General features: G+C 39.1%; 1 protein-coding gene across 2 annotated transcripts in view; it reads left to right on the top strand.

Annotated features, from left to right (window-relative positions):
• Nucleotides 1-12,430, top strand: part of GABRA4 (gamma-aminobutyric acid type A receptor subunit alpha4) — a 218,538-nt gene that overhangs the window by 22,561 nt on the left and 183,547 nt on the right. For both annotated transcript variants that reach the window (XM_035718932.2, XM_025435560.3), the window contains exon 8: nt 5,063-5,322. In XM_035718932.2, coding sequence (XP_035574825.1) covers nt 5,063-5,322 — 260 coding nt within the window. The remainder of the gene's footprint in view (nt 1-5,062; nt 5,323-12,430) is intronic.

Genomic DNA, 12,430 nt, shown 5'->3' with positions numbered 1-12,430 from the left:
TGCCGTGCTCATGGGAGGGTGCGTGGTGCACTTAGTACATGTTCGTGACTCTCTCATACTTCTCTAACATAGAGGAGATTTATTTTGTTGTGATTTACTTTATTTTTTTTTTAAGATTTTATTTATTTGTACGTGAGAGACACACAGAGAAAGGCAGAGACACAGGCAGAGGGAGAAGCAGGCTCCACACAGGGAACCCAATTTGGGACTCAATCCCAGGACCCGGGATCACGTCCTGAGCCGAAGGCAGATGCTCAACTGAGACACCCAGAGTCCTGATTTCCTTGATTTTTAATTGCTTTTCAGGAAAACATATTGTTTTATTGTATAATACCAGGCAAGTCCTTTATGCTCCTTATCTCACTTAGTGTGCATAGTAAACTTGGGTCTTTACGTATCATATTAGGAGTCAGCCTGCCTGGGCAGGAAGTGCCTGTGGAGGCTGAGCACATACCAAACTCCCACAGTTCTCCCTGGCACAAATCATATCAATATTGCAGGAATGACTATCATTGAAAATAAACATAAAATCACCAGTACATGTATTATCACCTTTTTGAGGGAATATCTAGAGGAGAAAATACTGACTCATCATGTGTGCATCTGATGAAGAGGTAATGGTGTCCTAACACAGATTCTGCAGCCAGGCAGCCTCGGTTCTAACCACAAGGTCTACCACTGATTTGCTGTAAACCATCAATGTGTTACTTCTGCTCATTTCCTCATGTGTTACGACAGGGTGAATGGTTACACCTACTTTCCAGGGTTGCTATGAAGATTAAATGAATTAATTTGGATGAAGCACTTGGAACAATGCCTGTCATACAATAAATTTGATTTATCTGTTTATTGCCCTGTCCACGCTGCCATCTACCCCATTTGAGCATCACTACTTGATACTATAATGTGAATGTCCTCTGAATTTTCTAGTTACTGTGATTGTTTGATAAACTTTGAAAGCTTTTTTGGTTGAATACAAACTGGTAGCCGCTGTGCTGTCTCACTTGTCCCCTAACGATAGAAATCTCCAGTGGTGTGGAGCAGGATGACATTGGTTACAGATGTGTCCACCCAACATTTCCAACAGATAAGACACCGTAAGGAAATTGAGTGGCAGGTAGTAAGGATACTGGTAATACTACTAATGCTGATGGTAAGATTTGCCATCTTATATAATCTTCACCATAACTCAGCAAGGTAAGTGTTGTTGGTTTTTCATAGATAAGGAAAAAAACTCAAAGAAATCAAGAAACTTGTATAAAGTCACGTACTAAAAGTGATGGACCCAGGACAGCTTCTAACTTCGAGAACCCTGCATTTCTACTCTGCCATTCTGTCTTCACAGGAAGTATGAGGATGTAGGCGTTTGTCAAATATTCCAGACAGAGCTTCTGAGTGAGGTTGTATGGATGTGTGCTGAAGATAATTTGTGGGTAGCTTTTTCCATTTGAACTGTGACATTTGCCTGTCTTGCGCTCATGTGCCAAGATGTTGGTTTTGATTGACCAGGGAAATTATGCACAATAATTAAGTCTTCAAAGACCTAAGATGTGTTAGAATGGTAATTACTAAACTGTTCATTGAGGCACTGAGATGGCATTTTCCTAAGGAAGTTAAATTTTTAAGTATTTGGGGAGCATTAGCAATCTATTTCGTATGAGATTTAAGTAAAACATTAATTCTGGGCTAGTATTTCTTTTCCCTGATTTTCATTTCCTCTTCACTCAGGGAGGGAAGATGCTGGGTCAGGGTTGTCACTAGAGGTCATGGAAAAACAAACTCTCTTCCTTCCCCCCAAATTAATTAGTGTAAATATGAGAAGCAGAGTATGCTAACTTCTTTCCCAGGGCCTTCTATCTGCAGAGTTGTATGCCGTTAAGTCTTCTAATTATTCCAGTATAGTAAAATGTTAAACCGGAGTAAATGCCAGCTGGCATATCTAAATCATTACTAGTTCGTTTTCGTGGAGTGGCCAGCCAAAAATTTACTCTTGTGCACAGTCTTAGCCTACTCTTACACGTCCTCTCCCAACTCCTGGGCCAGCCAATATGGTACATATTCAGTATTATAAAAGCAGGTATTGGCATCAATACTCGAATGTGTAAAGAAAAAAATTCTATGGTTGTTGAAATGTTTTCAGGGTAGATGCCAGCTAAGCCATTTAGAGCAGATGCACTGTCTTCCTAGATGCAGAGGAAAGCATGTCTTCTTATCTGAAGGGTTGGCTTCTGTTTGCTACTCTTTTGGTGTTTATTTAACCAAATTCTCTGTCTAAAAACAGCTGTACTAAGCACATTCCTGTCATGCTAGTGTTTTCTTTAAGTTTGACCACAAGGCAGAGAAAACTTTTTGTCTAGAAGGATGGCAACTTCAAACACTTGGCCAATTGTTTATACAGGTTACTTTCCTAACTTTGCCAACAGTCATAAAATGTGAACCATAATATTTGAAGGAGTGTTCTACAAACTTTAAATTCAAATGGACTCAAACCAGTGAAAGAGAAATGGAAAGTGGCCACATATTTTTTTGCAAGATTTTTTTGTATTTACGTCCATGGCATCATTTAACATCTTCATGAACTTGGTGATCTACGCTCCCTAGTGATCAGAAAGTCATTTTGAGATTCAAGGCTCAATTGCCTAATATCCTATTTACTTAGCATTAATAAGGGAATCTCTTCACGTGACAACAGGTGAAGACGAAGACCACTACTTCAGGTCTGCAGGAGAAATTGTTCCGGTACCAAAAAAAAAAAATAAAATAAAAATAAAAATTCAAAACAACATGGGAAATCCTAAATCACTAATATTTGAGTTTGAATTTTCCTTTTTGGTTACCACATTATGCTCTGTAGAATTTTCTGAGTTCAAAGTAGTAAGTATTCTTATTTAGGCTGCACTGTTCATATTTTATATCCAAGTACTTTCAGCATAATTTCTGTGATAGTAGAGGAAATATACATACAGAAGTTGTAGAGCATTTTTGAATTCTTTTTTTTCATTTTTGAATTCTTAATAAGCTGTTAAACTTAAATTTTTATAAATAAGAGGAAAAACTTTGATTTATCTTCAAACTTTGTAGCTAAAATTTTCCAAGTTAATTTACATCTCACAGGCAGCATGGGAATGCTGCCATTTTTCTGAGATCAAATGGAGGCCTAAAAGTTCTAGAGTCTCTCTTTTTTTTCTTAAAGATTTTATTTATTTGACAGAGAGAGGGAGAGAGAGCACAGAGAGAGAGAGAGAGAGGAAGAGGGAGAAGCAGACTCCCTGAGGAGCAGAGAGCCCAACACGGGATTCAACCCCAGGACCCAGAAATCATGACCTGGGCTGAAGGCAGATGCTTGACTGACTGAGCCCCCCACGTGCCCCTAAGGTCTCCTTCTGAAATGAAATCCAACACATCATAGTACTCCATTTTCATAGCGATTTTGATATCTCCACATCTGACCCAGCAGACTTTTAAAAATCTATTTCAGATGAATACAATTCTAAAAACAAAAAAACAACAAAAAAACACACACAATATTTTTTTTTAAAGGGAATATAACCAAATCTGCAAGTTTCTTTCTCTGTAGAGTTTATGGACTATTTTTTAAAAGATCTATAGTTTATACAATGCACAGTTGCTGTGATTTTTTATGTTCTAAACATTAACAGTTCGGAAGGGACTGGAGAAAAATGGATTGGCGAGGAGCCGAAAAAAATGAGTTTTTATTTATTATGCATTTATCAAGTATTCAGCATTTTATGAGGTATGGTAAATCCTGAAATCCTACAGTAAATGAAACTGTAGAGACAGGCCCCATGCATGGAACAATTAGGGAACAAGGCAGAAAGTAATTAAATGCTGAGCTGAGGAGACAATATAATTTCTTCCTTATTTCAAATATTATCATTCTTTCAGTGTTGCATGGGGCTCCCTATCTCTTCAGTTTGACATGTATTATTTGGCTTTTGGTAAAGGATTAACACGATTGGAATATGTAGTTTAGGTGACTGTTTCATCATCATCATCATCACCATCATCATCCTCCCCAATTCAGGAGCTATTCTGGGCATTATATACAATGAGTTTAAGTAGATAGAGTAAGTTCTCAGAGAAATCCCCAAGCTTAGCTAGATAACATAGATGAAATATACAGATAGACAAAAATGCAGAGAGAGACAACTATTAGCATCCTTCAATAACATATTCTCTATAGCCCCAGTAGCAAGTGGAATTTTTCCACTGAGATGGAGACTAACCTTTTATTCAGGCTTAGGAGAAGACTTCCCTGAAGATTATATGCCTCAGAAGCCTACTGATGGAAGAGAGGTACCGCCATTCTTTGTTGCAAAGATTTTCCTGCCTACCACAAACTGATGCATAGATGTCCAATATTTTAAAAATCAAATTATACTCGAAATCTATTTTTCCAGAAAATATAAGTTATTGCTTCTTGTGACTTAAGCTTTCACAACTAGATTATTATTATTTTATTATTATCTTAAGTCAGTAGGTAATATTCAGTGAAAGGTTATAAGTATCTATGATTCATGATTGTTCTGGTCGTGATTCTCCATTGCAACGGGCCATGGCTATCTCAGAAATTCTGATGCTCCAAATTACAATGCTATCAACTTCTCACTTCCGGTTGAGAATGAGTGCTTTGATGAGCCACACTTCCTGCTGGGTGTGCGTGTTGACTTTCTCAGGTATGTTGGCTCAGCTACTGATACCAATCCAATATATGGTAGGTGCCATAGATACTTGTAATCTTTACAGCAAATGTGATAGGTAAGTATCAAATGAAGCCCAATGAGTTTTCCTCACTTAATCCAAGTCCCTCTGAGCCCAATGAGTAGAAGAGCCAGGATTTTAATTATATCCATCTCTTACTCAAAAACTTGTGCTAATAATTTCACTGAACCACTAGGGTTTGAATCTTCCATCAAAGATGGTTTGGTTTAAATATTACAAACTTTGTTCTCCTCCCCCCACCAAATCCTTAGGTTTGTTGGTTTGTTTGCATGGAACTAATGGTAAAGTATTTTGTCTCTTTGCTCTTTTGCTTCTGAAGGAATAACCACAGTCCTCACCATGACCACACTGAGCATCAGTGCACGGCATTCGTTGCCCAAAGTATCCTATGCGACGGCCATGGATTGGTTCATAGCTGTCTGCTTTGCTTTCGTGTTTTCTGCCCTTATTGAGTTTGCTGCTGTGAATTATTTTACCAATATTCAAATGGAAAAAGCCAAAAGGAAGTCATCAAAAGCCCTCCAGGAAATACCAGCTGCTCCAGTGCAGAGAGAAAAGCATCCCGAAGCACCTCTGCAGGTATTTGACTTAATCTCCTTCAGTTTAAGATTTCAGCTCCTTGGTCAGATTTGCATGGCCAGGGGAAAAACTGAAAATTAGAAAATCACAGTAACAATTTCTAAGTCATTAAAATCCAGAAAGAGAGAAAACGGTAATTGTAGATTAAAAGTTTAAATGGTGATTAATGGCTTAAAAATTTAAAAGGTCTGGATGAGCTAGATTTATGTGGAGCTAATTGTTTGAAACTTCCTGCCAGAATTAAAAATTTTGACAGGGGCAAAATCTGATGTATACTATTGAGAGGAACCTGTGGATATCTTTGAGTGGGTTGTGAAGGCATTTTCATAGGGTTAGCTGAACAAAGTAAAGCAGTGATTCTTAACTTTACCCCACAATGGAACTATCCCATGGGGCTGGGTTGGGACCTGTGCCCTTGTATTAAACAAGAAAATAAAACCGATAAACAAGAAGACCCATAGTTGTAGCTGATGTACAGCAAAGATTGAAAATTCTTGTTCTAAAGGGACAGACCTAAAAGAATCTAAGAGCTACTGTAATTCATACTGGGCGCATTAGTGATTCTGTGATTTTAAAAAAAGTTTTTAAGTAACTTTTTCCTTATCGACTCTGGTTGTACAAAAACAGCAAGATCATCATGAAAACGGGTAAGCAAATAGGCAGCTCCCCTTCATCTTTTCCCAAATCCCCCTCCTCCTTCTCCTCCTCCTCTACTATCTCTCTCTCTCTCTTTTTTTTTTTAAGATTTTATTTATTTATGCATGAAAGACAGAGAGAGAAAGGCAGAGACGTAGGCAGAGGGAGAAGCAGGCTCCGGGCAGGGAGCCTGATGAGGGACTTGATCCTGACACCGCAGATCACACCCTGAGCCAGGGACAGGTGCTCAACCGCTGAGCCACCCAGGCATCCCTATCTCTTTCTTTCTTACTCTTACTCTACGCAGCTTCCTTGTTGAATCAGCAGACAAGGGTCTGTGGTCACTTATCCATGTCCTTATTGTAGTTGTGACAAGTGGTGGTCCAAAACTCTTTTGCCCAAATCAAAGAATATATAAATTATCAATTTTTTTGTCTGTAGATAATAACCCATTCCCTTATTTATTAAATCATTCATTAATTCCTTTATCTTTTAACTTGTTCAAAAGAATAGACATCCAACTCCAACCATGGCACAGACTCTGTTTATGGTCTGTGTACGTGTACATACCCCACTCCTCCCCCCAACAAATATCCTGCTCTATGGAGATTACGCTTAAGTATTTAGGATGAGAAAAGGGAGACAGATGATTTACGGAGCATAAATATTATACGTGTGGCATGTTAGATGGTGACCGTGCTGTGGTAGTGCTGAGGGACGGACGTACTGCTGGGATTCCATTCAGAATACAGGTGGTCCCATATAATACCTTTTCCCTTGAATTCTATTTGGTCTGATTTTTATACTTTTTATAGTCTTAATATTAACTTTTGTAATATTTTTTATGACTAATTCCTTATTCTCTATTTTCTCACAACTTTGAAAGCTATGTATCACATTTTTATCACTAGTGATTAGCATTTAAGTTTTAAAACAACATATTTCTACTAATGATCTTCTAATAATATTGAAAGTATAAAACATGCGTACGACCTCTCCCACATAGCTGTTAACTTCTCCCAACCCCAGGATTGCTCGAGTCCAGAGATTCGGGATTTGGAGACATATTTTATATACATATTTTTTTTTCGGTTTATAATGAGTTGCTATAATTCTCTTTTCATTTTTGCAAAGTAAACTTGCACCGGTGCTGTAATGGAATATTATAAATACTTAAAAGTGCCACTTAATGAGAATAAAAATATTTTGCAGCATTTTCCAAGGTGGGAAGAGGACCAGTAATCTTTATTCGCTCCTTTAAACATAGCTCTTGCGTGGAGCAGCTGCCATTGCCAGTAAATGCTCAGTTGAACACATGCAACGGGCTGAGTCCACTCTGATTCAGTAACTCCTCTTGGCAGGATGGGTGACCTGAGTGCAAATGACATAAGCAATGTCGAGAAGATTAAATCTGTTTGTGAAGGCTTAGATCTATAGTATTTAAGGGTTGGGAAGGAAATCTAGTCAAAATGTACATCCTAGGCTTCATGTCCTCTACAGTGTTTGACGATGTCTGTGTAATAACTCCGATCTCCGCATCGGCTTACTTGAAGGGTATCTGTGTCCTAAAGACAGTGATGAATAGGTTTGCCCACCCGTCCTCCTAAGTCCACGTTCCTGCCAGAGCACAGCTGGCTTTGGAATGCCAGTTGTCATTGAATGGTTTCAGTATTAAGTTCAACTTTCAAGGTTGAGAACACATTAAAGTGGGGGGGGGGGAAGCGAGGGGAGGAACAGAGCAAGAAAGAGAGAGGGAGAGAGAGAGAGAGAAACAGGGAGGAGGACATTTAGAAGGAGGAAGAATGTGCTAATAGCAACATTTTAAAACATACTGTTGGAAGGAAATATCCTAAGAATATATAAGGTTTGGGGTTTCGGTAGAGATTCTAATCAGACAGATGAAATTTGCTTATTCAAATATGTACTCCAACTTGTATGGCCGTTTACTTATTTGAATGATGCTGCCTGTGTTTAAAATGTGCTTAAACTCCTTATTTGGAATTGCCCTGAGAGGCTACATGACATTTGGTAACTCAGCAGTCCCCTGGGTAGGGTCACCAGTGGTTGGATTCATTGTCACCGTATGTGACCTATAGACTATTAATGGCCTGGCGGGGGTTTAGGGTGACCACTTCTATTCTCTGGGAGTTGGAAAGCGGGTGGTTTATGGAATATTCATGAAGTAGGGAGAAAGGGCCAATTGGCAGAATGCAAGGGCAGCTGTGGGCAGCTCGAATATGTCTTTGGGCCTCTCAGGAGGCAAAACAGCTGCTCTGCTTCTCTGCTGTGGTCACCTTGACTCTTCCCTTGATCCTGTCCTTCCAGTACTTGAACTGAGCTTTGCTGCCGTATCTGACTACTTCGGAGCCGGTCTGTCCTCTCGTTGATGCAAAGGATTTGGATTAATAGGATGGTTTAGAAAATAAATACATATACAGGGCAGCCCTGGTTGCCTAGTGGTCTAGCGCCGCCTTCAGCCCAGGGCATGATCCTGGGGTGCTGGGATCAAGTCCCACGTCGGGCTCCCTGCATGGAGCCTGCTTCTCCCTCTGCCTGTGTCTCTGCCCCTCTCTCTCTCTTTGTGTATCTCTCATGAATAAATAAATAAAATCTTTAAAGAAAAAAAATACATATACAAAGGGGAAAATTTGCAGCAGCCCCGGTGGCTCAGCGGTTTAGTGCTGCCTTCAGTCCAGGGCCTGATCCTGGAGATCCTGGATCGAGTCCCATGTCAAGCTCCCTGCATGGAGCCTGCTTCTCCCTCTGCCTGTGTCTCTGCCTCCCTCTCTCTGTGTCTCTCATGAATAAATAAATAAAATATTTTTTTTTAAAAAAAGGAAAATTTCTTAAAATTACATGTAACAAAATCACTTGAAAATATATCCTATAGTCCTTGTTCGGTTAGCAAGTATGCATTTATGAGTGTATGTTATGTTTTGTGAAAAAAATCCACTGGTATGATGACTAAAATTGCTTGAGCTCCCAAGTTGTGTCAGGTACTATGTGATGTGCTTTACATACGTTACTTAATTTCAAGGTCATGATAACTATTTTACAAGTGAAGAAACTGAGGCTTGTAGTTGTTAAGTGATGTACTCAAGAAATGGTAAACCTAATATTTAAATTAATCCAGCTGTATCTGAATGCAGAACTTGTTCTCTTTTATTACAACTCTGTTTTATAGTCTTTATGATATACCTACAAAGAACAGACATTAGAATGTATATATTATGTACATACATAAAATGAACAGCCCCACAATCTTGTTCATATTTCCACAAATAAGTAACAATAGTGAAATGCTATTGTTTGAAGGCTCTTAATGCGTCAGTAACAAGAACTTTTACAGGCAATCAGGCCTTACTGACCGACTAGAAATGTTGAGTGATGGCATGGGTGATGAGATGGTGGTGGCATCATTCACTAGAACAGAGAAGAGCAGTGAACCACCTTTAATGAAGAAGCTAATTTGTTCAAGTTTAAATAGTGGCAGTTTCCATAGCAGGAGATTTTTTTTTCCCTTCCCACGATAGTGATGATTTTCTTTTTTCAAACTGCAGGTGCATCCTTCTCCATGGCATACCTTTCCTTTCCCATCTACCCAATTTCTTGGTCTGTTTCCTTTTCACTGTAGCTATTCTTCACGGACTTTTCAAAGTGTTTGTAGATTCTTACAAGGATATTTGTAAAATTTTTAAAAAAGATTTTATTTATTTATTCATGAGAAACACAGAGAGAGAGGAGGCAGACACACAGGCAGAGGGAGAAGCAGGCTCCCTGTAGGGAGCCTGATGCGGGACTCGATCCCGGATCCCAGGATCACGACCTGAGCCAAAGGCAGATGCTCAACCACTGAGCCACCTGGGCAGCCCATGTTTGTAAAATTAAAGAGCTATTTGTTTTACTTAGAGTCTTTTTTTAAAAAAAAAGATGATACAGAAAATATATAAATAACTCAAAGTGCCTCTTGGATTCAATAATTTAAGTGCACTCATGAGAATCTCCTTTTTTTTACCCTCTATTCTTCAAAGTCAACCTCAAGCCTTGTTTCTCATACATGCCTCATTCTGACCGAGGTCAAGAATCTCAAGGACATGGTCTCAAGGATCCGTATCTACAAAGTGGGGGTGATAATGGAGCTTACTGGTGAGGCTTATCATGAGGGTTAAATAACATCAGGCATGTTAATAAGTACATAGTACAAGCATAATGCCCAGCAAAAAAATTGTGTGGTTATCATTATCCTTTATTATTGAAGCACGTCTTCAACATTCAAAGTGATGTATCACAAAATGTGTCATTTATAATATCCTGAAGTATTATGCATAAGCAAACTGTTTCACGTATGACTGCTGTATTTGCCTAGCTTAGGTGGCGAGCTCCTTGGTAAAATTGATTGTGGCTTCATTCTGTTTCCTCACACAGCACATTGCCTGTTTCATATTGTGCTTTATTGATGGATGATAATGAGTCCACTCTGGGATTGGACAATGGGAAATGTGGTGGCTCTGAAATTCTGTATTTATCAACCACGTTTAAACACATTTGTATCTCACATAAAATTTTTTCTCGCCAGAGTAAATGTGAACATCAAACAGGTGTTAAGTAGGGAGCTGGAGTGTCGAGAAGGGCAGATATGGAATCCTAGTGTCCTTAGGCACACTTGTCCGCAGTTGAACTTAGCTAGTGAGGAGCAATAGAGAGCTGAGGAGCTGAGCTTTAAAAAAATAAAACAAAAAGCTCAGTAAATCTGGAAGTGCAACTGTGCATTGAGAGGAGAGCATCATCTGTTGTCCTTCTGTCCTGTAAGTCAGAGCGCTCACACAGACGTCGATGACTATCAGCAACATCAGTGTTCAATACAGTGACTTCGGCGGTTGGTAGTACACAAGGCTCCTTCCCTTGCAACAGGGCACACAAACTGGGTCAGTTTCAGATTTTCATTTTAATCATTCTCAGAACTCTTCATAAAAATGCTGTTCTTTAAATAGTTTAAGCCAACATGCAAAAAAACTTTCATTTTTTTTCCCATTTGTCCATGTTTCTTTCATTTCCTTAGTTTAAAAATCTTTTTGGCAGTTTGAAAAAGGACATGAAGCCGTGCTGTCAGTTCACTTGACATTTATGTGTGTTTGTGACAGTAGTTTAATGACATTCTTTAAATCTGATGTAAATTGTACCTCCCCAAGCCCATACCTTGCTCGGTACAGAACGTTCTGTAGTTGGTGATGCTCGTTAGGCAATGAGTAATTGCTTAATCGCACAATTACTGAATGGTACGATTTATGTTAAGAATAACAGAATTATGTTTCACTCTCAGCCATATTTTTGATCTTTTAGTTTTGTTAACATGTCTTGGGCAGATTCATGAGAAATTGTCACGTTGCTAATCCTTGAGAGCAAATCTAGTCATTTAATCAGCGTTTACCAAGCAACCACCACGTACCAGTCACCCTGCAGGGTGATGAGGCCTCAAAGACCAGACTTAGGAGCGCTGTCTAGTGAGGGAGAGAGGCTCTTAGTCCTGTGAGTTATAGCATCTTTAGCATATAGAAGTGTGCTTTGAGTCCTGGTTTTGGATTCATACAAGCCTACTTTTTAGTATTGGGGATTTACTCTCAGATCGTCACTGCTACTCAGACCGGCCTGCTGAAATACCAATCTCTGTGTTCAACTACATATTGGGAACCTATTGTGTTTCTGAATATATTTATGAAGTACCCATTAAGTGTCAGCATGCCAGGAAGGCTGTGCTCACTCCCTTCCTAGATACGAGGAGAGTAGGGAAGACCGGCATTCAACGATTAATTTCAAATAATTAAATAATGATTAATGTGCCAAATGCTGTGAAGGAGAAGCAGAGAGGGTAATGATAAGTTATATGACAGCATTAAGCTGAGACTTCACATTAAAGTGACAAGTTAAGGGCCATCACTCAAAATGACAAGAGGAGGAGAAGCAATCAGTTTAAATGGCTTATCGAAACCATAAGCGTTGTGCATTTTGGGGTGATTATTGGTAATATCACATTGGAAGAAAAATGCCAACATTAGCATCATAATAAAAAATGTAGTCTATTTCTTCCTCCAGAATGAGAAATGCCATCATTTTGATGCTGCGTTGGGAAGGGTGGATATATTAGCTGGTGTTCAAGGCAAGAGTAAGGCGTCTTATAAACCTAGGGTAATACGGTGTAGGGCGTGTGTGGAGGGAGGACATAGATACAGATTAACAGTAACTCCGCTCTTCTATTTTTACGTATTATGTGTTTATAAATATCATGGAAAAGGAAGAAGCTGTGAAACGTATTTATGTAGTACATGGAATTTGGGGAGGTAGCATGTCATTACCGTCATCGTCATTTTTATTGTCTACTCTGTACCATGTAGACGTGTGTGTGTATCCATGTACCATATGTGTGTGTAATACATGGTGCTACGTAAATATATATAATAGATACTGCTCGTTGCTT

The sequence above is a fragment of the Canis lupus genome, chromosome 13, assembly GCF_003254725.2.
Source record: "Canis lupus dingo isolate Sandy chromosome 13, ASM325472v2, whole genome shotgun sequence".
Classification (NCBI taxonomy): domain Eukaryota; kingdom Metazoa; phylum Chordata; class Mammalia; order Carnivora; family Canidae; genus Canis; species Canis lupus.
Note: the sequence above shows the minus strand (reverse complement) of the source record. Positions and strands in the feature narration are given on the sequence as shown.